Source organism: Dromiciops gliroides, chromosome 2 (genome assembly GCF_019393635.1).
Source record: "Dromiciops gliroides isolate mDroGli1 chromosome 2, mDroGli1.pri, whole genome shotgun sequence".
NCBI classification, from domain to species: domain Eukaryota; kingdom Metazoa; phylum Chordata; class Mammalia; order Microbiotheria; family Microbiotheriidae; genus Dromiciops; species Dromiciops gliroides.
In genome coordinates this window covers 656,206,706-656,222,151 of record NC_057862.1, presented here as the reverse complement: position 1 = coordinate 656,222,151, position 15,446 = coordinate 656,206,706, and the positions used below count along the sequence as shown (strand labels likewise).

Genomic DNA, 15,446 nt, shown 5'->3' with positions numbered 1-15,446 from the left:
CTTTTTCTAGGAAAATGGAAAAATAGGACAGATTTTTATCCACTTTACTGGGAGGTCTGCTGTGGACCTGGCCCATAAGACTATTCATCTGAAATGAGAGGGCCCCTAGGAATGACTTTCAGCCCACAGATTTTTGAGTTACATTGATATTATTACTGCCAAACTGGCAGCACCATACATTTGGTTCTCCCATGAATGGTGGCTCCGTGGTCCAGGACTGGATCGTTGGAAATGTAATCTTTCACATTAATCTAAAACATCTCTGTGTTCTTGATTCCTAATCTATCCCAGGTTCTTTGCTTTTACATTTATTTTTTTGTTTTGTTTTTGGTTTTTTTTTGTGGGACAATGAGGGTTAAGTGACTTGCCCAGGGTCACACAGCTAATAAGTGTCAAGTGTCACATGTCTGCCCCTCTCAGGGGCAGCTAGGTGGCGCAGTGGATAAAGTACTGGCCCTGGATTCGGGAAGACCTGAGTTCAAAAATCCGGTCTCAGACACTTGACACTTATTAGCTGTGTGACCCTGGGCAAGTCACTTAACCCTCATTGTCCCGCAAAAACAAAACAAAAAAACAACCCAGGGGTCTACATTTAAATGACCTCCTTGAAGGGGTAAGATAAGGCGAAGAACTTTCAGTATTCCAGTATTCCCCCAAAAGAGTAACTTCAACATTTGGGTGCTTTGGAGAATCCCAATGTTTGGGGACCAGCATTTTAATGTACTTTGGGCCCAGGCAGGCTGTTAAATCTGGGGAAATGGCAGCAAGAGCAGATGTTTTACTACTGAATTTTACAGGGATTCATTTGGGAACCAAAAAGACTTTATGATTTACGGTTTGAGTCAGTAGGGTCATAAGGAAGAACAGCCGTCACATGAACTTTTCCTGTAAAATGTTTTTAGCCCATTGACTTACTTTGTTTTATAAAGCTTACAACCTGCTTTTTATGTCAACACGCCCCCACCCCCCAGCACAAATTACATAAAAAAGAAAATATATCAGTTCTTTCCTTTATACATTTGGTCTAACATATAAATATTTCCCCTAGCTAAGTCCACTGTCCACCCACAAATTCCTTTACAACTTACTTCTGATATGGTCGATTTGCAGACTTCTCTGGCCACAGATTCAAATTTGGGGTCTGTAGTTAGATTCAGTTTATAGTTCCACAACAACTGGGGCAAAGGGGGGAAAAAGACATGTTAAGAGGTTGTATTTAGCATCATTTCTGGTTAAGTTATTGCAAAAAAGGACAAAAGTCCATTGTTGAGAAGCAGATAAAATACAACTATATTTCAAAGGAACAAAGACAGTAAAGATGACATGTTATCACATTCTTAGTTGCGAGGAAGAAAAATGCTAAGGGAACAAAATGAAAAGCACTAATACGACACCTTTCAAAAAGAACAAAAAAGCTTTGGACTCAATCATTAAAAGAACAAGAAAATCCGAGCTTTTACACTTTATGTCTGGGGGCTGGGGGGGTGGGGGTGGGGGAGAGAATGCAAGGAAACAAATAAGACAGACCAGTCATGGTTTGTTTTGTTGTTTTTTGTTTTTGTTTTTATTTTTTTAGTGAGGCAATTGGGGTTAAGTGACTTGCTCAGGGTCACACAGCTAGTAAGTGTGTGTTAAGTGTCTGAGGCCAGATTTGAACTCAGGTACTCCTGGCTCCAGGGCTGGTGCTCTATCCACTGTGCCAACTAGCTGCCCCCCCACTCCCGTCATGCTAATTTTAATTTAAAACATTCCAAATATTTAAGCACTGATGCTAGGGTTTTCATATCAGCTTCCTTAGCACTGGGGTAACAATAGGTCAATTTTCAGGATGGAAATTAGCATCCAGTATGAAGCTATCTTTTTTTCCTCTAGCCCTTTTGACCCGAAATGACTCAATCCAGGTAATTCTTAGAACCAAACCAGTAATGCTCACATACATATTTAGAAATAGAGAAGTAGACTCCAAAATTTACCTTCTGAACTTGGCTAACATGGGGCAACCACAAAACAAGTACAGGGTTTTAGGGAGATACTTTCCTCTCCAAATGTCAGCAGAAATAATGTCTATTTTCCGATAAAAAAATGCTTTAAAAAGGACTGAGATGCTTCCTATCTGTGTCCTCAATATTCCCTTATTATTGTGAAAGCTCAAGCACAGATTCAAGAGCTTGAAATGAAAATGAAATGGAAAGAATGGAGGAGATGGAAATAGCAAAGCATCAAGTTAAAAAGAGCAACTGCACCCAAAAAGAATACAGGCAACCCGAGAGATACATTGGCTATGAAGTTGACTGGATGTTTAGACATGCATTATTTGACATATAGCAGGAATTCCATACATACTGGTCAAATGGTTTAAATGGCCAGGATTTGCATCTAACCATCTAGCCCACACTAATCCACAATGTTTAACATGTTGTTAGGGAGACTAGAAAATCATCAGGGGCACGTGGTTTACCCTCAAACAGTACGACCTTATTTTGTTGATCTTTTACAAACGAAACCCATTTAACTTGCTTCTGTAGGTTATGGGGCCAGGTAATTGTTCTATTTCCTGGACTCTTCTACAGCTTAGCTATAACTAAGTAAAACGTAGCATACAAGTAAATATACTATTTAAGTAAAATTTACTCTAAATTTTAGAAACAAGATTTGGTTTGGTTTTTCACTAGTCCTTGAAACACTCCGTAGAAGGAAATGACTGGGCCACTTGTTTGAAATGGATGTCTTAAACATCCAGTCATCATGGAACTTAATATCCTCCTTTCGTCGGATATTGTTTTATATGTTTAAGCCTTGACATCTCACTTTGATCATATGTTCTTTAAATAAGCATTTCTTGCAGTTACTATGTGCCAGGCACTGGAAATGCAAACACAAAAAATGAAACAGGAACTTGTGAGAGAGCACATGCATAAAGAATAAATACAAGGCTGCCAAGGGAGAAGGATCTTAGCAGTAGGGGTAGGGAAGGGAACCTCTGAAGTAAACAAACTTCTACTTCTTTCTGCTGATCTTTATTGCCTTGCATACAGCAATCACTTGAGTGTTCGGTTATACTAGAAAATCTATTATCTTTTTTTTTTTTTTTTTGCGGGACAATGGGGGTTAAGTGACAGATAGTTGCTTAAAAAAAAGTGTTATCTTTTATATATTTTTCTTTTTCTTTTGGGGGGGCGGGGCAATGAGGGTTAAGTGACTTGCCCAGGGTCATACAGCTAGTTAAGTGTCAAGTATCTGAGGCTGGATTTGAACTCAGGTCTTCCTGAATCTGAGGCCAGTGTTTTATCCACTGCAACACCTACCTTCCCCCTAAGTGTTATCTTGAACTCAAGATGAAGCCCTGCCCTCCAACAGAAGCACCACCCAACTTGAAAAAGGTTCCAACCCCAATTTGAAATGTGAATTTCTATGCTGAGCACATCCTGAGGGTCATTGCCTACCCCTGATTATAGTTTATGCAGCACATCATTGGGTTCTCTATAAATGTGAATACAGGAACCAGTTAGTGGCAAATCTGTGATAGGGTTTTATAGTTTCAAAAAGTGACAATACTAATCAACTAGACATGCTACATTTGATCAACTAATGCCCAAGGAAACAATTAGCAACTTCATAGTTATGTTGTAGTATTAACTGGCACAGTGGATATATCACCAGGCCTGTAGTCAGGAGACCTGTGTTCAAATCCTGCCTCAAATCCAGCTACATCCTAGCTGTGTAATCCTGGGGAAATCACTTACCCTGTCTGCCTCAGTTTCCTCATGTGTAAAATGAGCTGGAGAAGGAAATGGTCAACCACTCTATTATCTTTGCCAAGAAAACCCCAAATGGGGTCAACAAAGAATTAGACATGAATGAACAATTAATCTACAGAACCCAAAATGAAACAAACTGGTATCTCAAAACCACTCTGCCAACCTTCCATTGTACTGCTCACTAAGTAAATTTGCTCAATGAGAACTTACAAGTTAAAAAATCAATCTTAACATGATTAGCAATCAGAAACTGAGTTCTGGGTCACAGAGCTTAGCTCTCCTGGTCTTTCAATAACGGATGTGACGCACATTATTAGAAAAGTACAGGTTCAGTTTCTGGCAAAGAAACCCTGCCCTGGAAGAGAACCTAAGTTTATTGAGGGTGGAGGTGATTGAATTCATGTCTCTGAATCCCCTTCACCTAGTAAAGTGTTTGACATATAATAAATGCTGGTGCTTAATTATAGTCTATGATCTCTTAGATATCTGGGCAGGTCTGCATGGCTAGAAAGACTATTGTAGTAAAAAAAAAAACAACGCCCTATTATATTCTAAATACTGGGGTCAAAGACCTGGACTAAAATATTTCTTCCTTACGTCTGACCCATTGTTACTCACATCTATCTCTTATAGAATAATTGTTCAGAACAAAGCTTTCTGCCTGTTTGAGGGTTGAGAGTAAACAATGGCAGAGTCAAAGAACAGTAAATACGAATCCCAGAACATGTCTCAAACACCCTAATATAAAATAAGGAATAGTCTTACAGGGCTGGAAATGGGTTTTTTGACAAGAGCAAGGGCCTTTGAAATGTCTTCAGCACCACACTAAGTTAATATCGAAAGCCTCAAAACTATTTAGTGTTCTGTAAATTAACTTACCAATTTGTGGGTAAACATTTTCCTTTAAGACAAGTCTCTGCCAATGAGCATAATGTCAATGGCTGAATACTAATAGAATTATAGTATTCTTTCTTTTTATTTCAATATAAACTCCAAATATAGGAGTATAGTATTCATTTTAGAAATTCAAATAGGAAAAAGAAAAGAAATTTAAATAGGAAGAAAATATAATTCACAATGTTACTCAATTGTTTTTCATGGGAAATATAAATACAGTCAATATTTGATTATTTGTTACTGTATCCCATATATCTGGTAGTCTATAAACACAGCTTCCTTTCCCTTCTTTGGTTTCAGCATTTACAATGTTTTATAGAACTGTGATGATTCAACATTACAATTCTTCAGTAGATGCTACTTAAGTTCAAATGTAATATGTAAAAAAAAAAAAAAAGATCTCATGTGGTCAATTTGACATATTCAGGTTTCTTCATTTCCAGATTCCTGAAAATGAGGAATGCCAATGTATACTATCAGAAAGCTGAAAAAAAGATGACCCTCTGTTAAGGTAACCAGGAATGCTTTAAGCAAACAACTCAAGGGAGCCATTCTACAATGTCTACAATCATAAAGCTCAAAGCAAACATACATGAAATCTATACTTACATGGTTGCAGTCTGATGAAATTTCATTGTCAGGCTGGAAGAGAAAACAGGGTAAAAAATATGTAAGTATAAAACACTGTCAAAATGAATGTAAGGATAAAAATCTACATATTTCAACTGCGCTTTTAAAATTATGTTCCTCAATGCAGGGAACTACATCTAAACATACAAAACTTGAGATGGATGAGTTGGGAAAACCACCCAAAAGGGAAGGGATGCCACAAGCCATACCCAGAAATGATAACAGTGTGACAGAAGTAGACAAATAAACTATCTAACTATTTCAGAGATGAGGGTAGGTTCCTTGAACAACATTTCAGAATCGGAAGATGTACTTATTTAAAGCTAACGCTAAATATGAAAATCCACACTTAAAAAAGATAAAGATAGCAAGCTTCAGTGAATTTAAAATGTTATCTAATTTAGAAAAATTTCCATCTGTAGACAACTTCATGAATAAACCCATTTTATAAAAACAAAGTCTACACAATCAAATTTGGAATAGCTTTTTCAGAAACTACATGATTTGACAAAGTTTAAGGAGCCGGGTGTTATCTGAAATGGGATTTGAAATGAAGGTACATTAATTAAATTATTCACAATTTTAAGAGGACTTAAATGTAATAACCCACCATTCCAATTCCCTTAGGGTTTCCATAGTAATTTAATATGAATACTAATAGAATTCATCAAAATAAATCCTAGTAGGCTTTAGTTAAGACATAAGGATCAAATACAGACACATCATGTCCAAAGAAATACGAGTTCAGATTGCAAAAAGCCAAATGTTACTCTACAATTAAAAAAAAAAAATCCCATTTGAGTAAAGCAGCAGCTTAGAAGACAGAAAGAACGGAAAGACTTAACCAAGCTAATGTGAAGTGAAGTAAGCAGAATCAGGAAAACAATACATTCCATGACTATAATCAACCAATCAATAGATCTCTATTTGTTGTTGTTATTAAGTAGCTACTATTTGCCTGATGCTGAGCTAGGTGCTAGGGATACAAGTACAAAGAATACAAGTACAATCCTTACTTGCAATGAGCCTACTTTCTACTGGGGTAGACAACAAATTCATATACAAATACGTACAGAATAAATATAAAATCACTCAATCCAAAGCTTACTTGAAGGGAAGATACAAAGGGAAATGGGGGAAATCACAAAGATGGTGCTTGAGCTGCATTCCAAAAGAGAAGGGTGACTCTATGAGGCTGAAGAAAGGATGATCAGTGAAAAGGCAGTGAAATAGGAGATGAAAACTGACATGGGGGTTGGAATTACTGAAGGTTAAACTGGCCAAACTAGCCATCAGGATGGACACACCTAAGTACGGCAAAATTAAATTCTATAGCCAGAAAGTCAGTTGGGTGTGGCTACTAACCTGAGCTAGGAGACAGAGATAACTCCAGAACTCAGGACCTTCCCCCTTCCCACCCCCAAAGGGAACTTGCCATAGTCAGGTGGTCACCCCATCACCCTGACCCCCAAACCATCTGTCCTCTGTAAAAGTTCTGGCCTTTCTTCTGTTGGACGAGAGCAAGATGTTTCTAAGAGATTTCCTCCCCTCGAGGGAACTCTGACTTCTTTCTTGGTCACTTTCTCTGAGCCCCTAAATAAAAGACTTTTTTATTCTAATCGGATCATGTATAAGAGGGTGTAATTCTTTGAAGGAATTTTAAGGACTCCCACCACCTATTTCCCTTGACAGAAAGAAAGCTAGTTTTTCAAGAACAAAGCTTCTTAAACTAGGTCTAGACCGCACATGAGGTCATGTAACTGAATTGGGGGTTGCAAAAAATTTGGCAGCAGTAAACGATTATGTATCCCTACATACTCGGGGTCATGAAAATTTCTTGGGAGAGAAGTGTTTGTGAGTAGATAAAGTTTATGTGGTTTGAGTTCAGGTTACAATCAAAGATGGGGCAGCTAGGTGGTACCGTGGATAGAGCACCAGCCCTGAAGTTGAGAGGATCTGAGTTCAAATCTCACCTCAGACGTTAGCTGTGTGACCCCGGGCAATTCACTTAACCCTAACTGCCTTAAATATCCAGGGCCATCTCCAGTTGTCCTGATGTATATCTTGCCACTGGACCCAGATGGCTCTGAAGGAGAGTGAGTTGGAGATCTTGCACAGTCCTCCATTACTTAAATCCTAATTCACTGCAAGTCATGACATCACCCTGATGAACAAAGGACAAACCACCACCAAAGATACTGCCCAGTTGTGAACCTAGGGGAATAGAAGAAAGTGGTGTCCTCAACAGAAACAGTAGTAATAATGGCTGGCATTTACATAGCAATTAAATTGCTAAGTTCTTAACACTGTAAGAGCCAAATTTAGTATGGGGAGAGTTAATTGGGTAGCTTTCCGTAATATTGGGGTAAGAAAGGAGATTAACAGCCTCTTTCAAAAAACAAAACAGGGTTTATTAATGGGAACAAACGTAAAACACAAGTAAGGTTAATAAAGCTAGGGATGATGAAAAAGGAAATAGGGGAAGGAAAAAAAATACCCACAAACTCACCACCACCCGGAATCAGCAGTTTCAAAGAGAACCAGCTGCGCAGTATCCCTCTCCCTCTTGCGCCCAAAGTCAGCTCTCCTCCCTTCTCTCTCCCAGAAGCCCCCTCTCCCACAGGAAACAGGGCCATCCACACACAGAGCCCCAAGTTAATTAGCTGGCAGCCCTGATTGACAGAACTAACAGGCAGCTCTACAGAAACAAGTTCCTGGATGCTGAAGACCACCTGACTTGTCCTCACTAGGCTTCTCGTCATGGTGGGGCTTCCCTCATTATAATTTGGCCAGGCCCATGTAGGCATGCGGGTGTCTGGCGTGAGGTCAGCACACACAGGTGTGTGCCAGGGTTTCTAATTTTAGCCAAAGATGGGGTCACAGAAACCCCAAAACACAATTAATTCCTTACAACACTTATGTCATTTGTTCCTCACAACACCCCCGAGAGGTAGGTGCTATTATTATCCCCATTTTTCAGAGAAGAAAAACTGAGGAAGAGATATTAAGTAACTTGACAGGATCACAGAACCTGTTATTTTTGAGTCATTTCAGTTATGTCCAAATTTCCATAACCCCACTTAAGGTTTTCTTGGCAAAGATACTGGAATGGTTTGCCATTTCCTTCTCTAGCTCATTTTACAAATAAGGAAACTGAGGCAAATAGTGTTAAATAATTTGCCCAGGTCATACAACTAGTAGGTATCTGAGGTCGGATTTGAACTCAGATCCTCCTGACTCCTGGGCCAATGCTCTATCTACTGTGCCACCTAGCTGATAAACTAGTACGTGTTACACAACTAGTGTCTTAGATCGGTTGTGAACTAACATCTTCCTGACTCCAAGTCCAACACTCTCTATATTTTGCCACTGGACTGCCTAATAAAAGTCAGCATTTATACAGCACTTTAGAGTCCATAAAATGCTACATGTCATTTCATTTGATTCTCATTAAAAAGTCCAACACTAGCCACTATGATGCCTAGCTGCCAAGAGGGAGGAATTTGGGAGCAAGAGGGGGAATTCATTTTGCTCTGGACAGACTGAGATACACATGGGCCTCTGAGTTTGAAATAACCTAGAGGCTGCAGAGACTAAGATATAAACAGACTCTGCTCTCATTGGAGTCTGTGGGATTGGTGTTCAAATTAAATCTAAGGAATAAAACACTACAAGGGGATCTGGTTCAGATAAAAGTCAGACTAGAAGGTTTATGAGGTTCCTCCCAACTAAGATTCTTAGATCTTGTCAAGTTTCAAGGATTATCAGTTTAGCTGAAGACAAGATAGCAATTTTGTAAGAAGGACAGAAATCTCAGGAACCAAAATACCCCAACTAGGTGCTGGTACTAAGTTGTGACTCCCAGCCTGCCATATTTTTCAGGGACTTACAGATTACTTCCTGTGGGGGCAGCTAGGTGGCGCAGTGGATAAAGCACCAGCCCTGGATTCAGGAGGACCTGAGTTCAAATTCAGCCTCAAACATTTGACACGTACTAGCTGTGCGACCCTGGGCAAGTCACTTAACCCTCATTGCCCCACCAAAAAACCCAACCAACCAAACAAACAAACAAACAAACCAAAAAAACCCCAACAGATTACTTCTTGTTCCTTAAGAATAGAATTGGTGCTAAGTCCTGATTATTTTTGAGCTTAAAATGGGGACAATGACCTGATTTTATGCTCACCTCTTCTTCCTACTTTCCCAATTTGTGATGAAATTTGTGCCCTTAAATGACAAAGAATCTACAGATAGTACTAAGTGACTATGGCTCAGTGAGGGGGGTAGGGAGTGCAGCTGAAAGGAGAGTGGAAGGAAGACCAACCAGAAGCTCTTTTTTTTTTTTTTTTTAGCAAGGTGGTTGGGGTTAAGTGACTTGCCCAGGGTCACACAGCTAGTAAGTGTTAAGTGTCTGAGGCCGGATTTGAACTCAGGTCCTCCTGACTCCAGGGCCGGTACTCTATCCACTGCGTCATCTAGCTGCCCCAGAAGCTCTTCTAATAGTCATGAGGTATGGAGGCCCTGTACCCATGTGGTGAGGCTGTGTGAGTGGAAAGAAGGAGACCTATAAAGAAATGCTATGAAGGTAGAAACAAGACTTAGCAACAAAGTGGCTATGTGGGCTGAGTGAGAGTGGGGACATGTAAGGACTTCAGTAGCCTCTGGCCTAACAGCCAGATGGGAGCCTCTGCAAGGCCTTTATCAGCCAATTTCTCAGGTGTTTCTGCCCAGTATGAATCAGCATTAGTCCCTAAACCTTGACTTGCATCCTAAGTCCAGATCCCTACTCCCCCCCAACCCAGTTTATGGGTTCAGGTTGCCTAATTGTACCCAGAACTTGAGAGGCCCTGCCCTGTGTCCAAGCCTCTCCAGTCACCCCAATAATTACACTCCCTCTTATTGTATCCCCCTGAATAAAGCCTGCTCACTTCCCTTCCTTCTGACTTCTCTGTGTGGGAGTTTGGTCTTGGGGCATTCTTCCTCCCAGCCGCACTAGTTTTCTCTGGAATGGGACTAAGAATGTAGGTAGCCATATCTACTTCCCAAACTATGCATGTCTTAGGGAAAGTGGAAGATAAGAGTGTTCTGCCATTTCCTTCTCTAGCTCATTTTATAAATGAGGAAACTGAGGCAAACAAGGTTAATCATTCCAGTGGACTAGGAATCCTAAGTCTCAAAGGAGGGGCTCTTTTTCTTCTCTTGGACACTAAGAGATTTATCCCAAATCACATGCACCTCAGACTTCCCCTAACATAATGCACTTTGGAATCCTGACCATTGCTCAAAATGCATGAGGATGACCACAAAGTTGGGAGTCTGGGTGACTGGGAAGATAATGGCAACAGAGAAACTCATAGAGAAAGGTTTTAGGGACATAAATAATGAACTGTTTGGGATATTTTGAGTTTGAGATGTCTATGGGATATCCAGTTTGAGATTTCTAATAGGTAGCTGGTAATGAAAGACTGGAGGTCAGGAGAGAGGTGAGGGCTGAAGAAAAAGATCTGATTATCATCTGCAGAGAAAAGATAACTGACTACACAGACATTTATGAGATCACCAAACAAAATCATATAGACAGAGAAGGGGATGGGCCAAGGACAGAGCCTTAGGGAATGGAGGGGACCAGGATGAAAGTCTAGCAAAGAAGACTGAGAGAAGTGATCAGAGAGGGAGGAGGAGGAAGAGGAGAGAACAATGTCAAGAAAATCTTGAGAGGCAAAAATATTCAGAAGGAGGTGACTGATAATGGCCAAAGCTGCAGAGCAGTCATTAAGGATGAAGACTGAGAAGAGGCCACTCTAAATACCATTAAGGCTAGTAAAAGTACCAAATCCTTTGGACTTATAATTTGAGGTCTACAAGTGCTATTCCTACTTTATTTCGATTTCTTCCATTATTTACCTTCTGCTTCTAGTTCTACTGTTTTTCCATATGAATTTTATTGTCTAGCTCTAGAAATTACCCCTTTAATAGTTTTATATAGCACTAAATTCACTAATTAATTTGCCTATTTTTACTACATTGACATAGCCCAACCATTAACAATGGATATTCCTACAATAATTTAAGTACTATTGCAATTATGATTCTATAAACATTGAGTATATCTTATAGGAGTGTGAGGGAAAAAACCATCCTCTTCTCAATAATTCTCAGGAACTCAACAGGGATGTGACAAAGGCTCTTTATTTCATTCATTTCATTCATACTCCACCAGACCTGTTTTTAGGACAAAGGTCTCAGATCCCCTCCTCCCCCTCAGGTTAACAAAATCCCATGGTCCAAGGAGCCCTGGTCTCAATAAGGTGCGCTCCAGAGTTGTGTCCATATAAGTATGACTGACTGTTATATCCACATTGAGAGGAGACAACTACTCATTTTCTCACATGGAGTAACTTACAGATCTTATACATTATGTAATTGTTATAAATTGAATTTCCTTTTCTATTATTTTCTTCTAGATTTTATTATTGCTATATAAAAGTGCTGGCAAAAAAACCTGTGGGCATTATTTTGATTTCTGTTACTTTATTGACACTATCAATTATCTTGGCATGGCTGAGTGGAAAGAGTTAGAGATTTTGAGTCAGGAGAGTCCTGGGTTTGAATTTTACCTCCAACATCGATTATGTGACTATAGCAAGTCACAACTTCTTTAAGGCTCAGTTTGTTGATTTGTAAAATGGGGATACCAACCTCAAAGTGTTATTGTGAAGAACAAATGACATAAATTATGTAAAGTCTTTTACAATGCTTCAAGCACAATGTAAATATCAAGTATTATTCCCTCAAGTATCAAATGAGGGATCTGAATTTTCCATACTTTCTTCTCCAGACGGTTTAAGATTCAATGAAATCTAGAAAGACATAAATCAATTTTTTTTAAAAGTGAGGCAACTGGGGTTAAGTGACTTGCCCAGGGTCACACAGCTAGTAAGTGTTAAGCATCTAAGGCCGGATTTGAACTCAGGTCCTCCTGACTCCTGGGCTCTATTCACTGTGCCACCTAGCTGCCCCATAAATCAATTTTGAAAAAATTTTGTTTTGTGGGGCAATAAGGGTTAAGCGACTTGGGTCACACAGCTAATAAATGTCAAGTGAACTCTGGTCTTCCTGAATCCAGGGTCGGTGCTTTATCCACTGCGCCACCTAGCAGCCCCATAAATCAATTCTTAAACTGTATTTATTAAAGTTACTTTGGTTTCAAGGAATTTCAAAAATGCTAGTTGTTTGCAGCTAGTGATTATGGTTCCCTCACCCTCACCTTAATGATTCCATGTGGGCTAGTGTACAAAATTAATTATTCATAACTATAACTAACCTGGAAAATGATATGTAATTGGATTTATGAAAAATTATGATTATATGAAAAATGATAAATTTAGAAAAATTATAATTGGGCCGTAAGTCCCTTCGTGGTCGCCATTAAAATGTTAGAATATTTTTAAATGACTAGCCTTAGCCGCCTCCAGCCTCAGGGCACGTTACACTTTCCCTGGTTTGTATTAAGGCCTGTAACCTTGTCAGACCCAGCTCTCCTTTTCTGAACTGAACTCTCCTCTGTCCTTGTCCACGCTCCCCTCTAGTCAGCTTCTCTCCTAGTCTGTCCTTCTCTAGTCCGTCCCCCTCCTTTTTTTTCTAGGCCGTCTCCCTCTAGTCTCCTTCCTCTAGTCCGTCCCGGCTCCTTCTTTTCTAGTCCGTCTTCCTCTAGTCTCCTTCCTCCTCTAGTCAGCCGAACTCCTTAGCCCCCCCTTCTCTAACTCCCAGCTCTATATATACCTTTTCTTCTCTCCACTCAAATCTCGGGGCCTCCTTGGCCCCACAGACCAAGCTATTCCGCCAGCCAGAGCTGCAGCTGGTGGGGGGTGGTGGTGCTCTCAAGCCTTATGCCTCAGCACAGGCCATCCGGGATCCTTCAGATAGCTCTGCTCAGGTCGGTGGGAGCTGGGGGCTTTTTTCCCCCCAGCTGTCTGTCCTGGCGTCTTGTATAGTCCACGGGGCTTTTTCACTCAGCTGAAGCTGAGGAGGAGGGGGAGAGACCCTGAGGGCCTAAGGCTTTCTAATCTCAGCCTAAAGGTAGGGTCCCCAAATCAAAATAAATTTCCACACTAGAGAACAATAAGTGAAATGGAGACTGAATGCCCTCAATTAAACTGACCATTGCAGCAGCTAAAGAGGCAAACACTGACTGTGATTTCCCTAAAGTGAATGAGCTAATGAATCTGGAAAGAGAATCTGAGGGCTTTGTCTGTCTAAGTGGTCCAAAAATATCCTTAAGTTCTACTGCTATTTGTTTTGTGGTATCTACAATACCTACCACTTCAGAATCAATAAGCAAATTCGGTTATCCCTCTCAGTGACCCCTAAACTCCTTAAAAATAAAAGGTTCGGGGCAGCTAGGTGGCACAGTGGATAGAGCACCGGCCCTGGATTCAGGAGTACCTGAGTTCAAATCCGGCCTCAGAAACTTGACACTTACTAGCTGTGTGACCCTGGGCAAGTCACTTAACCCCAATTGCCTCACTAAAAAAAAAAATTAAATTAAAAAAAATAAAAAATAAATAAAAAAAAGGTTCATTTTTCTAAGCTACATTACACTAAATTAGGTGATAAGAGCCTTCATTTATAGATCACCTAAGGGATAAATTAACTACAAATTTTCAACTGTACTATACTATATTGTGCTTTAAAAAATTCAAAGACTACGTGACAGTGAATCTCTAAATACAAATATAAAGCTGACATAAAAAGTATTAGTAATGTGAATCCTCCTACTCCTGGGAGTTTATTCATTAGAAATAAAGTATGCATGGGGAGCATAGGTGGTACAGTGGATAAAGCACCAGCCCTGGATTCAGGAAGACCTGAGTTCAAATCTGACCCCAGACACTTGACACTAGCTGTGTGACTCTGGGCAAGTCACTTAACCCTCACTGCCCCGCCAAAAAAAAAAAAAAAATACCGTTTGCTCTCATAGAAATAATCAATTCATTTCTTAACTCCAAAGAGGCAACAAAAAGAAACACAAAATAAAGTATCAGCTGTTTATCTGATAAAAATATAACCTTTTTATTCCAGCAAAAATCCTCTTACTCCCCCATCAGCAGGTCAAAACGTCCTAGGGCTTCACTTTGGCTCCATCATGGATTGTTTCTGTTGTTCACTCTCAGAGGCCACACATACAAAGAGCTGTGAGATGTGTCACATACACACCCTCCTCTGTGGGAGGGAGGAGGGTCATTAACAAGAAGGCCTACAGGATCACAGATCTAAAGTTCAAAGGACCTCTAAGGGCATTTAGTCCAATTCATTTTACAGCTGATGAAACCGAGGGCTGGTAAGCTCGAGACTTGGTGAAAGACCCCATAGCTGGTGCGGCATGATGGAAAGGGAGCTAAATTTGAAGTTACAGATCTCGGCTCAAGTTCCCACACTTTCTCTGGGCCTCAGTGTCTTCATCCCTCGAAAGCTCTGACTCCATCATCTTACTATATTGCACCTCTTCTGAAGCCAGACTGAAGCGTTCCTTCTGCGGTATCACACTGCCTCCTAACATCATAAGTGAAATCCAGTCAGTAATCGCCAGTTTGCTTAGCTAAATGACAGTCGGGACACACTAAACCCAAATCTAATAAGATGAAATTCAATCAGGATACATTTGAATACCAAAAATTCAACTTTACAAGATAAGGAAAGACATTATTAGATAGCAGTGGATCTGAAAAACATCTCCAAGTCCTAGCAGACTGAATCATCAATGTGAATTAGCACTGTGCTGCGTTCACCAAAGAAACCTACTAAGATTGGGGGTTTCATTCCACTCCCAGGAAGAGGGAGGTGGTAGCTTCACTACACTTTACCCAGATCAGACTTCTTGTGACACAGTGTTCAGATCCAGGGGCCATAGTCTCAAAAGGACAATAGTTCAATTGAAAAGTGCTCAAAGCAGGGTTGGAGAAAGTCCTTGATTCTATGTCATATGAAGTAAAAGGAACTGGGGATTGATAGACTAGAGGGAGGCTGGGGGAACAGGAACATGAGGGCTACATTTAAGTAAGGGAAGAACTTATCAGGTGAAGGAAGGGTCTCTCCCTTAACATCTGGTCCTAGGGCGCTTAAATAAATAATAAAATAAAATTTTATTTTAATATATAACAA

The 15,446-nt window shown here is 40.1% G+C and overlaps 1 protein-coding gene across 2 annotated transcripts in view; it reads right to left on the bottom strand.

Moving 5' to 3' along the window:
* The window catches only part of GLG1 (golgi glycoprotein 1), a 149,962-nt gene that overhangs the window by 66,382 nt on the left and 68,134 nt on the right, over window positions 1–15,446 (bottom strand). For both annotated transcript variants that reach the window (XM_043988573.1, XM_043988574.1), the window contains exons 2-3: window positions 5,265–5,297; window positions 1,089–1,175 (exon numbers count right to left, since the gene is read on the bottom strand). In XM_043988573.1, the coding sequence (XP_043844508.1) occupies window positions 1,089–1,175; window positions 5,265–5,297 (120 nt within the window). The remainder of the gene's footprint in view (window positions 1–1,088; window positions 1,176–5,264; window positions 5,298–15,446) is intronic.